At 43.8% G+C, this 15,584-nt stretch overlaps 1 protein-coding gene across 2 annotated transcripts; it reads left to right on the top strand.

The window, feature by feature from the left end:
- RRAD (RRAD, Ras related glycolysis inhibitor and calcium channel regulator) lies at window positions 1–4,140 on the top strand. 2 transcript variants are annotated; one of them, XM_064386966.1, is made up of 5 exons: window positions 1–154; window positions 517–854; window positions 983–1,056; window positions 1,557–1,761; window positions 3,291–4,140. In XM_064386966.1, exons 2-5 carry the CDS (start codon window positions 521–523, stop codon window positions 3,566–3,568), a joined length of 891 nt encoding a protein of 296 aa, XP_064243036.1. In that variant the 5' UTR covers window positions 1–154; window positions 517–520; the 3' UTR covers window positions 3,569–4,140. The 2 variants fall into 2 exon arrangements, with proteins under 2 accessions (XP_064243036.1, XP_064243037.1); XM_064386967.1 differs by having other exon boundaries at window positions 17–154; window positions 487–854.
- Window positions 4,141–15,584: the final 11,444 nt, after the last annotated feature.

Raw genomic sequence — 15,584 nt, forward strand, 5'->3', positions numbered from 1 at the left:
GGGGAGGGCCCCGCGCCTCGCCGGGTATAAAGAGCGGCGCGGGGCGCGGTGGCGGCAGCAGAGCTCGGGGAGCTCCCGCGGCTGCTACCGGGGAATCCCTCAGCGATCTCTCACCGATCCCTCACCGCGCCCTCGCTCCGCGCAGCGCCCCGAGGTAAGCGCGGCTGCGGGACTGGGGCTGTGCGGGGACAGGGGCTGTGAGGAACAGGGGACAGGAGCTGTGAGGAACAGGGGCTGTGAGGAACAGGGGCCGGGGCTGTGCGGAGCCGGGGCTGTGAGGAACAGGGGACAGGGGCTGTGAGGAACAGGGGACAGGGGCTGTGAGGAACAGGGGCCGGGGCTGTGCGGGACAGGAACTGTGCGGAACGGGGGCCGGGGCTGTGCGGGGACCGGGGCTGTTCGAGGCTGGGCTGTGCGGGACAGGAGCTATGCGGGGGCCGGGGCTGTGCGGGGCAGCCCGGGCTGACAGCCGTGCCCTGCCCGCAGCCCGGGCTGACAGCCGTGCCCTGCCCGCAGCCCGATGACTCTGAACCGCGGCGACAAGCGGCGCGGCAGCACGCCGTTCGCGGCGCAGCAGCACCTGCACCGCCGCAGCATGCCCGTGGACGAGCGCGACCTGCGGCCGCTGCCGCCCGACGAGCTGTCGGGCTTGGTGCGCTGCACCTCGTACAGCCCCGGCGGCGAGCACCGCCAGAGCTGGGCCTCCGACTCCTCCGACTCCGTCATCTCCTCGGGCAGCGACTCCGACGGCAGCCTCTACAAGGTGATCCTGCTGGGCGAGCACGGCGTCGGCAAGACCAGCCTGGCGCGCATCTTCGGCGGCGTGGAGGACTGCGCGGACGCCGAGGAGGCCGGTGAGGGCACGGCGCGCTCGGAGGGGCCGGGGACCCCCGGCTCGGAGCCTCCCCTTGGGCCACCGGCAGGGATGGAGTAGGATGGCTTCTCTTGCTGAACTCGTTTTCGTGTTTTTAATTTTCCGTAGGAAATACGTACGACAGATCGATTATAGTTGATGGAGAAGAAGCGTCTCTCGTGGTGTTTGATATATGGGAGCAGGTACTTACAGCTCTTTCCTCATGCTTTTGCTTCATGGCTTGGTCTGTAGTTCTCTTAAAAGTAGAAATGGAACAACTATGCCTATTTGTTCAATCAGATAAGTGACATTAAACAATTAGAATTCATACTGCCTTTTGTTCTCTCTGCAATTAATTTCTTGTAGCTAGGCAGGCAGTTTAAAACCCTGAAAAGAGCTGAGTGAGGCTCTCTTAATGCTTTGAATAATTGGTATCTTATATGAGCAGCCCAGGGAATTACTGTAAAACTAGACATTGCAATCTGATCAGTGCAGACCTGATATTATTTCTGGAAACAAGAGAAATTTCTTTTGTATTTTAAATAACAAAATATTTGAAATGTTGAGAAGATCGGCTTACTTTTACTGACTTTTTATAATAAAGCTAAGAAAAGAATCTTTAAGGTTCTTAGAGTAATAAATCATCACTCAGCGTTGAATAGGTTTTTCAGAATAATAAATCCATTTCTTGTCTGTGTTTCAGGATGACAGCCAATGGCTCCAGAACCACTGCATGAAAATGGGAGATGCCTATATTATTGTCTACTCAGTGACTGACAAAGTTAGTTTTGAGAAGGCTTCTGAGCTAAGAATCCAGCTGAGAAGAGCAAGGCAGACAGAGGATATTCCTATTATCCTTGTGGGAAATAAAAGTGACCTGGTCAGGTCCCGGGAGGTCTCAGTTGATGGTAAGAGACACTGAATTTTACAAGTGCTGTCTAAAGCAGTAGCAAAGGCTGTGGAGGATCATGGCCAACAGGAATGGTCTGGGTTTGATGTAGAAAAATGTGTGATTTGAAAATCACTGGGGAAGTGGAGCCAGCTGGCTGGTGCTGAAGGGCTTGGTACCACAGAAAACTCTGGAGATGGGTGTGGGGGAAGCTGCTCTGAGTGCAGCGGGACAGAAAAATGCATCAGAGCTGCAGCTCAGGGCTGCTAAAGCCAGGCTTTAATTGTATGGTACGTGTGCAGCAGCACTTGCCAGGCTCGGGATGTGACAGCCTGAGCTGTGACAGTCTGAGCTGTGCTCTTTAGGGGACTCAGTGCCATGTCACAGATCCAGGCAGCCTCAGGACAGGGGATCCCATGCAGCCTGTGCAACCCTTTCTGCTGGAGGTGACTCCACCACATTTGAGCTGGGCTGGTGGCACCAGGCTCACACAGCACAAAAGTCTTTTTGTGATCAGTGAAAACCCTCTCAGCCAGCTCCAGCTGGCATTTGGGTACCTGGAGCACAGGAACCAATGCCAACACCACAGTCTTGATTCTGCTTATTTAAACATTTAATGAGGTTTTTTTCTTTGGCTGGGTTTTTGTTTTGGTGTGGGTTTTTGTCTTCCACTGGAAAGAATACTCTGAAATATTGGTGCCTTGATGATGAAGAACCATCTCTCCCTATCTGGTTTGCCATGCTCCCAGTGTTAAATTCCTGCTCAGGGTATTGACTGTAGTTCACCAGGAGATTACTTTTTCAGGTTGGGGCAGGGCATGGTTGACCTGTCCTAGTTCTGACATCTGTACTTTCCTCAGGTTTACAACTCTGCCATTATTTGCCACAGCTGACTGTGGAAATCTGTGCTGCAGCAATGTTCCAGGTTAAGTGCTTATGTCCAGAACACTGAACATCTTTTAATTCAAATTCAGCCCTGGTCAGAGTCAGTGGTGCACAGCTTTGTGACCTCTGCTGATGTGCTCAATGACTTGACCTTGTGGTCTGTATCAGCTCCACTTCTGTTGGTGTGGAGAACTCGCTTGTTACAGCAGGGCAGAGGTGCAGAATTGCCCAAAGCTTCCAGAATAAAGCCCATTTATTTCTGTACATCACTGTAGGGGGTCTTTACCCAAAGTCAGTTTAATGCAAAAGCAGGGAACTCACAGCACTCACTGCTCCACATCAAACAGATTTAGGAGAGGCTTCCCAGGCCTCTCCTGAATCTGCTTTAGCTCTTAAACAGTACAGGCACAGTCTGCCTGAAGGACTGCTGCTGCCATGTAGTCAGTTCCATTGATCAGATGAAATTTCTGAGCACAGCACAACAAAACCAAGGAGAGTAAAGGGCCAAAACCATGAAGAGCAAATTTGGGTTCTCCCATTTTGCAGTAAAGCTCTTTCATGGCATTGAAGGCACTTTGCTTCTTAGAGCCAGTTCCTGTTTTGTTCTTCTGCCAGTAGTGTGAAAACGTCTCCACTGATCTTCCTCTTTGTCTCTCTGTGCAGAGGGCCGGGCGTGTGCCGTGGTGTTTGACTGCAAGTTCATCGAGACCTCAGCTGCTCTGCACCACAACGTGAAGGACCTGTTTGAGGGCATCGTGCGGCAGATCCGGCTGCGCAAGGACAGCAAGGAGGACAACGCCCGCAGGATGGCCAACACCAAGAGGAGGGAGAGCATCAGCAAGAAGGCCAAGCGGTTCCTGGGCAGAATTGTGGCCAAGAACAACAAGAAGATGGCTTTCAAAGCAAAATCCAAGTCTTGCCACGACCTGTCTGTGCTATAGGAGCTCCCAGCGAGCCCTGGCCGCTCAGCAGCGCGCGGATGGATGATCCTTGTGGTGGGAACAGCCGTGGCTTTTCCACTGAGACTCTCCTTAATGCCTTAAGGTGCTCAAGCAAGTCTGGAAGTTACACTACAGTGCTTCATTGATAAATGGTTTAAGTTTCAGTGTGTGCAAGTAAATGAACTAACTTGAAATATGAGGCTTGACATGCCCACTGTGTACATATGTGCTGTATCTTCTTGTCTTGTGGATACCAGAGATGCAAAGATAAGAAAGGATAACTGTCACCATAGACTTGTCTCGTTTGCAGAGCAAAACTTTAACTTGTACGCAGGCTCGTACACTCTTTTTAGTATAAAGCAAGCAATGATAAATCTTTTTAAACTTAAATGTGGGGAGGGTGGAGTAGAACCACAGTAGAATGGGAGAAAACAAATTATATATATATTTAAATACAGAACAGATATCATTTTATTAAGTTAATTTGCACTTCCATTAACTGTTATTCAATTAATTGGTTACTTGTTTACATGCAGATTTTATAATAAAATATTATTTCCTGTTATAATAAACTGTGCTTTTCTCATAGTGTGGATAAAGAATGAGAGGGCAGTATTTTTATACTGACCTTTTCCCACTGTACAAAATGTTCTACACAGACTGAAGATTTACATGTTATAGAGTTCTGGAGCAAGATGAATTGGGAAAATCCTCTGTCCTTTTCTTTAATAGAGAGTTTCTTTAAGAAGTAAACCCTGCTTTTATGAACACTCTACTTCAACAGCTCTTCTTGGGAAGGGAGCCCCCGACCTTTCATATGATTGTTCTTCCTCAACCTGGTTCTCATCAGCTCCAGCAGGAGCAGGGCTTTATATACTGCCTTCAGTGAGATTGATGTGCTGTGTTTATATTGATAAATTGAGCCCTGGAATGTCTGAAGTCCTCTCCTGCCTTGAAGGTCTTGTGTTACAGCCAACAAGCAAATGCAGGAGGTTGTTTTTTTCCTTTTTGGCAGCAGTATAATTGTCCAGTCTGCTCCCACTCCTGTAGATAGCTTCCAGTGGTTTCAAGAAGTCCAAAGCACGCTGGCAAGGATGTTTGAAGGATTGTAGGATTCAGTTGTGTACAGTGGCCTTCATTCCTGCCTTCGTGGCAATTTAGTGTGTTATAATTGGTGTTTTTCCGTGATTTTTCCGTTTGCTATTAATGAAGTTAAAACCAAACACATTGAAGTGCAAGAACTGGGACTTAAGGCATTTTATTTATAAATTCCACTTCACAGGATACATTCTCTTAAAAATAATCCATAAACTCTGTTCTCAAAACCCATAAAACACACATTCCTCTGCCTCTTTCCACTGTCCCTGCCTCAGTTCAGTTCGTTAGAGATTGTTCCAGCTGCCTAGGAGCCCAGTTTGTCCATGGCTTTAGAGGGGCTGAGCTTTCCCAAAGCTCTGGGAGGCTTCCTCAGGTCTCACAGCTTGCCTTGGGCCTCCAGAGCTGGGGCAAACAACTCTCCATGGAGTTATCCCAGTGCTCAGGCACTCCTCAGGGAGCAGTGCAGGAATTCCCATGAGGAATGCAAGAATTAGCAAATTAGCAGCTCCTGCTGTGCTGCTGATGAGCCTGGCTGGTTACATGCCCAGTTTAGCTTGTGCTGCTGCTAACAGGTCACATTTCTTGTGAAGTGTGGCCTTTGTGTTCTGAGTGGTCTAAAGTGAATGATTCTGTCCTGCAGTCAAAGCTAACATTTGCCTGAGCAGACACTTTAATTGGATTTGGCTTTATTTTTCCACCAGCCTTGCTTCCTGGCAAGCTATTTTCTGTTACATACCTATCATTATATATTATATATCTATTATTATACATTTTGGGACATCTGACCACTGTCAGAGTATGGCACCAGGCTTCTCTGTACATGGCAGCTTTTAATGTCAGCACCGAAGCTGTCTGATCCTGACAATTCTGCAGCCAGAGTGCCCAAATCTGGCACATCCCTACTCAGGCCAAGGTTAATGACAAAATTGCAATGAGCTGGCAAAGCCTCAGTCTTCTGGCTGCCCTTTGCTTTCACAGTGACCAGGAAAGGACTGAGCTGTCTGATTGACTTATGGGATGAAATCCTGTCCATAATAAATCCAGAATGGGATGCACACCCAGGGTGTAAGATTGGGCGTTTCACAAAGTGACAATGATGTGTTGCATCACTGCAGCTGCAAAACCCCCTCAAGGCTGTGGTTACCAGCTGTCATTTTTGCACACTGGCATATAAATCAGATGGTTTTTACTGTTCTTGAAATCAAAGGTCAGTTTAGACCAATTCCTAAACCTAAGATATTTCTGAGGAGCTCTAGCACGTGGCTCAATTAAACCGTAGAAGAGAATTTGTAATTTGGACTTATGACATATAGGGCACTGTGAGACAATAAGCTGTGAGACACTCTAAAGAAACATGGGCTAGTCTAAAACATTTTCTATCAGTTAATATTGTACAATAAAATACTTTTTCAAATCCTCATTGTAGTATTTTTTTCATAATTTGTTTGTACAAGTATTAGCATAATTCAGCCATGGCTCTCGAGAAGGGGAAGGTTTATTGTTATTGCAGCTCTGAAAATAATCTGCTCTAGACCAAGGTCATAGTCTATGCTCTGGAAGTATTATTATGAGTACTATTTTGCAGGGATTTTGAAGTTCCTGGAAGATATTTTGCCCAGAAAAAAAAAAATTATTGGATGCAATTTAGTGGAATTTCCAAGCAGACGTTTTGGAAGTACATATGCAGCCCTAGATAAAAACCAGTAACAGGCTGAAAAATGTCTCTAAAAATCAAATTTCTTCAAAAGGTTATCTGTAGCCTCAAACATTTGAAAGTCATCTATAGGTTTTTGTAATTTGAGATGTTTTACTGGTGTGGTTACTCAGATTCTTGTCATTAATGGGTGAATCTGTCATGTGAAAAATAGTGAATCCCAGACAGCAAAATTTTCCCTAATTATTACCCAAATAGAACAGAATATAAGGGGTAATGTGTGAGTTTTCTTATATTTTGCCAATGCACATCAGTTTTAATATGGAGAGACAGTTCACACAGTCATTTAATCTTGACTGCTTTCTCTGCTGCTGCCAGCTGAAGTTCCTACTACTGCTAATTGTGGTGGTGGATTCTGTGCTGGCACGAATCCATCTGGAGCAGCCAGTTATTAACAACCACAGTGCAAGGACATCGCCTTTTATATGTGACACACGTGTTAGGAAAACAAATCAGACCCTCTGTGGTTGCTGTGTTAAACTAGACTCTGTACATTCTTCACCATATGAAAAATGTGAAAAATAGCATTCCTCCACCTGCCAAAACCACGAAGCATAAAATCGTGTCACATAAATATAGACAAAATGTTATCTGCTGGGGAAGACTTGGCCAAAAATGAAGTTTTACTCAGAAGCATTTTCTCAAAATAGGAGTAGAAAAACCAGAGCATGATCTACATAGTAACATTGCATAACATCAGCATTCCTCACTGAGAAGGAAAATACAGTGAGTTGGCAGTGATTAAGAATGCAGCGTATGACAGAAAACTGGTGAGATGTAGTCTAAAAAAAGGGAGTTAATACTCATATCATGCTGCAATTTACTTCAGGGCTCTTAATTTTATTGAAAGACAATACATGTTTAATTTCAAGTACATCACAGAGCCCTGAATGAATCTGCAGCTGCAATCAAAGGTGATGTTTGTGCATTCCTCGAGATTCCTTCAGCTCATGATTTACCACAAGACCTCTGGCAATTGCCATGGACACTTGACTCCCTCTTTGCACACAGGAACACCTGAACACCAACACTGCTGAAGATACCAATCTCTAAATTACATCTGCTCTCCTTGTGCTCTATGCCATGGATGTTGAATAGAGAAGTAAAAGGGAGAACAAATCCCCGTTGCATGTCTGCAAATAATGTTTCTGTAGCCACTGTTCAGAATTCAAGAGGGAACAATACTGTTTAACTTAAAAATGTACTAAGGATTCCCACATTAGAGGGTAGGAAGCAGGCTGAAAAATTTATTTCACCAACAAAATAGTATCAGTTAAGTACCACAGAAATGTTCTGGCCACTGGTTAAAATGCCAGTTGTATTTCTTGAAGACTTTCCTTTCTCTTCCTGACTTCTCCCCCTCCCCTTTTTTCCTATTTATAAATGTGCTGCTGAATGAATCATTTGAAACCAATTAGGAGCCTACAGATCTTTTTTTTTCCCCCTAATAACTCCCATATTTATCACAGGAAATGAAGAAAATATTAATCTGAATTACAATTTAGTGCTCAGAGACAGAAATAAATAGAATATGTTTGAAAATATTAATTTTCCCACCCTCCTAAAAAAACCTCACTAAGTTCTTACACAGGTTGGAGGAAGGAAAGTATTTGGAGCACAAGTGTTGCTGCTCAGAACAGTTTAGTAAGACCCAGGAAAATCTCCTCAGATTGTTGCTGGCACTACATCCCACTTCCATCAGCCTCACTTTATTAGCATAAATTATTATGGTGCTGTTAAGCTTGCAGCCCCACTGAAGGCTGTGACCCTTCTTTGGGAATGACAGTTTTCAGTTCAGGAGATGCCTTGGCAGAGGGACAGTAATTTTTGTCATGTCTTATTGCATTTGCAGGGTGCCCTCGTGTTGGAAGGAATGATGACTCTGACTCCATGCTCTCAGAAGGCTAATTTATTATTTTATGATACTATATTTTATTAAAGAATACTATACTATACCATACTAAAGAGTACAGAAAGGATACTTACAGAAGGCTAAAAAGATAATAAAGAAACTTGTGACTCTCTCCAGAGTCCCGACACAGCTTGGCACTGACTGGTCAAAGAGTGAAAACAACTCACAGCAGAGTTCAATGAAACAATCACCTGTGGGTGAACAATCTCCAAACACATTCCAAAGCAGCAAAACACAGGAGAAGCAAATGAGATAAGAATTGCTTTCCTTTTTCTCTGCTTCTCAGGAGAAAAATCCCAGGCAAAGGAATTTTTCAGAAAATGTGAATGTGACAACATCTGAATTGGATTATTGTAATGTCTCGTGCTTAACAAAGAGCTGCAGGTGGGAAATGCAGCCCTGCAAGGGGAGCTAGCAAAAGGAACAGAGCACTCCCATGTGGGGCTGGGCTCCCACACTCCCCAGGGCAGTGGTGGCCTCAGAAAGGTGGGAATGGCACTGCACCCATGGCAAAGGTGCCTCACCTCGTTGCCTCTCTCTTGGCTGGCTGCAAAGTTTGTTGGACACACCAGAGTCAGCAGCAGGGTGAATTCGGAGTGCTCCACAGGAGCAAACTCCCCATTCCAATTTGGGATTTGGAGTGCTCCACAGGAGCAAACTCTCCATTCCAGTTTGGGATTTGGAGTGCTCCACAGGAGCAAACTCTCCATTCCAGTTTTTGATTTGGAGTGCTCCACAAGAGCAAACTCCCCATTCCAATTTGGCATTTGGAGTGCTCCACAGGAGCAAACTCCCCATTCCAATTTGGCATTTGGAGTGCTCCACAGGAGCAAACTCTCCATTCCAGTTTGGGATTTGGAGTGCTCCACAAGAACAAACTTTCCATTCCAGTTTGGGATTTGGAGTGCTCCACAGGAGCAAACTCCCCATTCCAATTTGGCATTTGGAGTGCTCCACAGGAGCAAACTCTCCATTCCAGTTTGGGATTTGGAGTGCTCCACAGGAGCAAACTCTGCATTTCTGGGGGCAGGGACTCATTGCAGGTGCTGGGGCCACCACAGCTGAGGGTGTCTGGCACTGCCTGGGACCTGCAGGAGGTCCTGCCCTGTTCATCCCTGCTGCAGGCCAGGGGTGCCTGACTGCCCTCACACACAGGGAGTTTAAATTCATTATTTCCTCCCAGACCCCTGAAATTCAGAGCAGAGAGCCCACCACTGTCCCTCAATGAAAGCAAGAATGGAACTGTGGGTACCAGCCCGCTGCTGAACAACTTTCTCACAGATTTTTCAGCTTTGGGTGTCAGGTGTGGGCACCTTTGTCCCTGCTTTTCATGTCAGCTGCAGCTTTACCTCTGCAGCCTCCATGGTAGCACACTGTCACCCTTGCACGGCTCTGCTGCTGCTGCACGACTCTCTGGGAGTCAGCAGCTGTAACACCAACCTCACTGCTTTACCTAATATTCTCTGGGTAAAAAATGTCACATTTTGCTGCACTTAAGTCCCTGATTAAGACAGCATAGAAAATTAAATTACTCTCTTCCTGAATGTCAGGGCTGTGGCTACGTTTGCAAGGCAAAGGGAATGCAAGATTTCCAGCTAATCTGGGTATGGAGAAAAGAAAGAAAAACTTATGGAATCCAATAGTGACCTCTTATTTTTACTCTCCAGCCATTTTTTCAATGGAAATAGTTTTGGCTATTGAATATTGTTGTTTGTGCTCTTCTGCCCTCTCATGAATTCTTCTATCTTCATGCCCAGTCCATATAGAAAATCTTACAAGTCTAACACATGAAGTCACAAGGAAGACAAGTAAGGTGAAAGATGTGAGCAATTGAAAAGTTTGCGAATGATTTTGAAAGGCACTAATAAAAGTATTTTATTCAACAAACCAACAATTCTGTGCAGGGTTTAAAGCTCACAGTCCGCAGCATTTTGATAGTCCAATAAAGTAAAAAAACCTGCCAAATTATGTCATAGAAAACACATAACGATTAGTCTTCAACAAGAATGAATGTTTTCTGTGATACTTTTTCTCTTGATACTCTGCAGCAGATCTAAGTCTGTAGTAAGCTGCACAGAAGTAGAGAAAATGGAAACTACAAGACCAGGCTGTTCCAATCTACCTTTTGTCATTACCAATAATGAGTTTTCATTTGTTCAAATAATGACCCTCAAATCATATGTATGATAAATACACAACAAATGCATCTACATGAGGGCATTACTGCTAAACTGGTTTTCTTCCTTTTTTCTTCTTAGGTAATAATTAAAAAAAATAACAGGGGAGGTCTAAGTTATAGCAAAGAAATAAATAAACATGAACATAAGGCAGCAGACAGCAGTGAGTGAGCAAATGATGCCTCCTGCACATCTGTCTCATTTTCAGTGTTAGGTTTTCAGACCCTGCATTCTCTACAACATTTATCCAAAGGCATCCTGGAGTACTTGGAGCTGGCCAAGTACTCCTGAACAGCAAAACTCCTGAACAGCCAAGTCCTCAAGCACAAAGATTTAGGCTGCAAATAAACACCACTGTACCTCCTACCTTCCCAGGGGTTTCATTAGCAGAATGTCCACCTCTGTTTAGAAAGATTTTGGGGCTTCTAGAAAACAATACATTATATGTAAAAATACATTTACATTATATATATGTGTAAAAAGGTGTTAGCAGCTTTTTAACAACAGTTTTATACTCAGGCTTCAGAAAATCAGTAGTAAAGTAAATTGTTGTTTAAAATTTACAGATCTTGGCTTGACTAGTAATTGGTTAATTTTTAATTATTTAGTAAACAATTAACAAAAAAATCTTTCTTATTTCAGTCCCAAAGTAACCTTCTGCCCTTCAAGTGTAAGACGGACTAAGGAGCATTGCATTTTAACCTCAGAAATTGTGAATTGGTTGACTTTCTCTTTTTTTGATGGCTTGGATTGTGACCCCTTTAAACTCATCCTGCTCTCACCTGCAGCGTGAGTGAGGACATCTCTAGACTTTGAAGTGGGCCCTGCAGTTGAGTGTTTTTCCTGCTTTTCTGCTTTTCAATTTCTTTTTGAATGACTACTGCTAATGCAGTATTCATCTGACGAGTCTGATGGAGAGCAGATGTCAAGTCCAAAAGAACAAACCACAGGCAAATTTTGACAGGAGTTTGGATGCTGTGAATATTGTAAAGGCAAATTAGTATTTTGGGTGGTAACTTCAGGTCATCCTTGGCTGGACAAAGACTTTTAGTACATTAATAAATGTATAATCATTACAAAAATCATGTCAGTATTTTGCAGCTTTGTTTTCACTTAAGAGCTTGTAAGCATTCAAGTACTCTAAATTTTCAGTTTTTTGCTGAGTAGGAGAAGTTTGGTGGCAAGTTTCAAAAATGAAGTATTTCTGTAAAATGACATTTATTTTACATTGAGTTTTCTGGGATTTTTGAATTGGGTGTCACAGCCAGACTGACCTGTGCTGGCACTCACTGGGGGCACACAGGAGTCAGAGCAGGAAGGGAAGCACTGACATGAGCTCTGGGTGCAGATGATTTTCCATCCCAGGGCAGAGCTGGAAGGTTTGTGATGCTGGAGCTGGAGGATGGAGAGGACACAGAGGAATCCTGCAGGTCCAGGTGCTTTGGGCACCTGGGTCACCCCTGCTGCCAACTGCTCCCTGCCCAAACCCCACAGCCAGGTCCAGGGCTGCTCGGGCTGGGGCAGGACAAGGAAGGACAAGCAGAGGAGCAACAAAAGCATCACTTGCACTAATTCCTGCTCTCTGAGCTGCCTCAAGAGCAGTGCAAGGATTGCTGACTGCAACAAGGAGCTGTGCCTGAAGAACACCAAGTGGAAAGTCTCCAAAGTGCTCAAGTCTGCTGTTCCATGCCATGGTGGGAAACTTCCTGCATCTCAAAGCATCACTCCATCCTTCCTACTCTCCCCTCCCTGTTTCCCCCAAGAAAGCTATTTTTAATTCATTGATTGTAAAGCTTTGTTTCCAAACAGCAGGATAGAGGTTTAATTAAAACTCCACCTGGTACTAACATAATCCAGCAAATCCATCCATTTCAGGAAATAAATCCTTGATGAGGTTGGTTAACCCAAGAGATGCAGTTTAGGCAGTTTTCTGCACTCTTCCTTGAATTGTGCTGTATTTCTGTGAGAAAAACTGCCCAAACCGTTCAAATCTCTGAAATGTTCTACATGACATTGCAAATGCTTATTTAGGTCACTTGGTGAATAATGGACAGAAAACATTGACTGCATTTCAATGTGTTTTGTCATTTCCACAAGGATGAGCAGAAAGAAAATCCTGAGCTGAAATTCCCAATACTCCTGTCCCTAGCTGGCTGCCAGAGAAGGCACAGCCCCTCTGTTGCTAGATGAACACACAGCTCTGTAATTCCTTATTCAGCTCAGTACTGTTTATGCAAATAGTGTTATTAAGATCCCAGGACAGACCCTGCTCTTTTCTGGGGAGTCAGCAGGTTCAGGCCCTGCTTTTGGAAACAGCAGCACTTGCGTCCTGTCAGCAGAGTGCATTACATGTGTAAAACTGAATGAATATTTCAGAGGCTGTCAGGTTACAATTGCGTTACTGCTACACCATGGGAAAAACAAAAATAGAACTTGGTGTTGGGGGTGGGTCTTCATCACCTCGTGAAAATGAGAGGTACATTTGCCTTTTGAAAACAAAATAATTGCAGGCCAATTTCTGTGAGACAACCACACTGGGGCAAAGATGCGAGCAAGCAAAGAGAGTTCTCCAAACTGATCAGAACCAAAGCCAAACCCTCCACTGGTGAGGAACATTCTGAGTCTTAAAGGTGAATGTTATGGTTTTTCCCTTTTCTTTCACAATTCAGACCCATTCCAAGGGCATCTTGGAGAATGGATGGTTCTGGATCCAGCTGCTGTAGCTTCCAGAGTCTTTGCCTGATGAGATTCCTCCAGAGAATACTCTGGGGGCTGTCCTGAGGCTGGGAATAAGAAAAAAGCTGAATGTCCCCAGAACTGAGTGGGAGGACAATGGTTTCCTGCTGAGCCTGGCAAATACAATGTGTTAAACACCACCCCAGTGAGGACACTGAGCTTTCCCCCAGCCAGACCTGACTGTAGCTGCATTTCCTCCCAGCAAAGATTCAGTACCTTGAAAAAGCACAAATGGGAAAAAATGTTTCTATTTTCAAGGGTATTTTGGAAAAAAATGGTAAACTATGCAGAGAAAGAATTTGAAACCTGTACCTCATGTTATGTGTTTTGTACAGGAATGTTTTAACAGATGGATGCATTCAGACAGAGAAATTAAGAAAATGAACCCAATAAAGGTTTTCTGATTATTTTTGTTTCCAACATCTCAAATTTTTGAATGACTAAAAGCAAAAGTATGTTTCTATGTCTGGGAGGCAATTAACAACAACAAAATGGTGGACAGGTCTTTCATTCTATTTGATTAAAAATAGAGCAGAGGTCAGAGTCCTACAAAGACAAATGCTTCCATCACACTGTCTGCTGCAGAAGAGCTTTGTTGAGTCGAGAGGAAGAGTTTGAATTTAAGAAATCAAACATCTGCTGGGGTTTTGAGGAGTTGACCTGCCCCAGCTCTCTCTCCCCCACCTCCTTTGCAGCAGGAGCATTTCCTGCTCCCCACACCCCTGGCTGAGCCAGCCCAAGGCACAGGACCAAAAGCAGGGCTGAAATACGACCTGGCTGCTCCTCACCTGAGAGGTGCCATCCTCAACGGTGACCAACATTGCAGAGACCCAGAGCAGTGTCCCAGAGCTCCCCCACCTCAGCTTTCACTGCTGGGAGCTCTGCTGCACAGGCTGGTGTGCATTAAAGGATGGATCAGAGCTGAAATTGATGGGCAGCTTTATTAAAGGCAGTTTCATTACTGCTCCCTCCCTGATTTGCTGGCCTTTGGCCTTGTGCTCAATGCTACTTGAATAAAATTCAAAGTAATTTGTTCATATGTGTTTGCAGAGTTCCGATGATTGAGCAAGACATCCACTGCACTATTGCTCTTCTTCTTGTGCAAACCAATATTTTAATCTCAGAATAATTTATTTAAAAGACATCAGGATAATACCAACAAATTAAAATAGTGCCTAATATTTATATGAAAACAGAAGAAATCAAAAGAATTCATCCACTATTGGATTTAGTGGCTTTATATCAGGGGAATGGTCAATTAAATTTATTCAATTATTTTAATTTAGTTTATACCAGGGATGTAGTTAAGCCAGTTTTCTGACACTGAGCCAGAGAGTAGGCACAGCTGGCTTTATAATTCTTTTTTCCACATATTGTTGTTTTACCATTCACTTTCAGTAAACAAGCATTTCCACACAACTCTAATAATCATCCATTTAATTTTAATTAAGAGTATTTACAATAAATATTCTTCTTTAATGTTCCATTCTGATCAAATTTCTACTTCCAGTTTGCTGGTATAAAAGAGCTTTTATTTCACCCTGAAATCTCTTTCATGGGGCTATTTAAGTGTCAGGCTCCAGGTGTGTGGCTGGTGCCAGCAGAACCATCATGAGTCTCATTTATGGGGAAATGTCCCAGAGAGGTCCCAGCACAGCACTGGGGAGCTCAGCCCCCCCTGAATGAGCTGAGAGCCCTGACAAACCCTCCCCTGGCAGGCACCTCTGTGCAAGGCTGCTCAAGGGTGATTGCTTTATTTAGTTAAAACCTGAGCCCTAAGAAGAAACATTTTCTTTGAAGCTGTAAATGAAAAAATAGTCCAGAACCATGGTAGGTTAGAGTTAGGCCTTCTAGAAAGAAGTCAGTGTTTCTTTCCTTTACTCTTTCTTTTGACTGAAGAGTCCAAGAGTAAATTTAAAGAGCATGGTTAGCACTAGATGTGTGCAGTGTAGGATTCTTACTGCCAGGGGAGTAAGCAGGAACCCTCCCTATTTCTTGTTTAGGTGCTGTATATTCCTAGTTAATTTATTATTTCATAGGGGCAACTATATGTATTTTAATAAAATTTTAACATATTTGCATCTTACTCCATTAATGTATTTTGGATTTTTTTCTGTTATTTCTAAGCAAACCAGAAGATTAAAATAGGGTAAAAAAATTTCTAGTCATGTTCTTTTGCTTAATTTCAGAGTGTCTAAAATAAAATTTACTGCCTGTTTATTGATTATTTCCATTCCATACCTGAAAATAGAAGCAGTTTTCTTCAATTAATAACTTTGCTGTAACACATACCTTAGGATTCCATAGAGTAGGTACTGTAGGATTCATAAGTGCAGCATAAAATCAAACAATCACAAAATCCCAGAATAGTTTGGGTTG

This window comes from Passer domesticus, chromosome 12 (assembly GCF_036417665.1).
Source record: "Passer domesticus isolate bPasDom1 chromosome 12, bPasDom1.hap1, whole genome shotgun sequence".
Classification (NCBI taxonomy): domain Eukaryota; kingdom Metazoa; phylum Chordata; class Aves; order Passeriformes; family Passeridae; genus Passer; species Passer domesticus.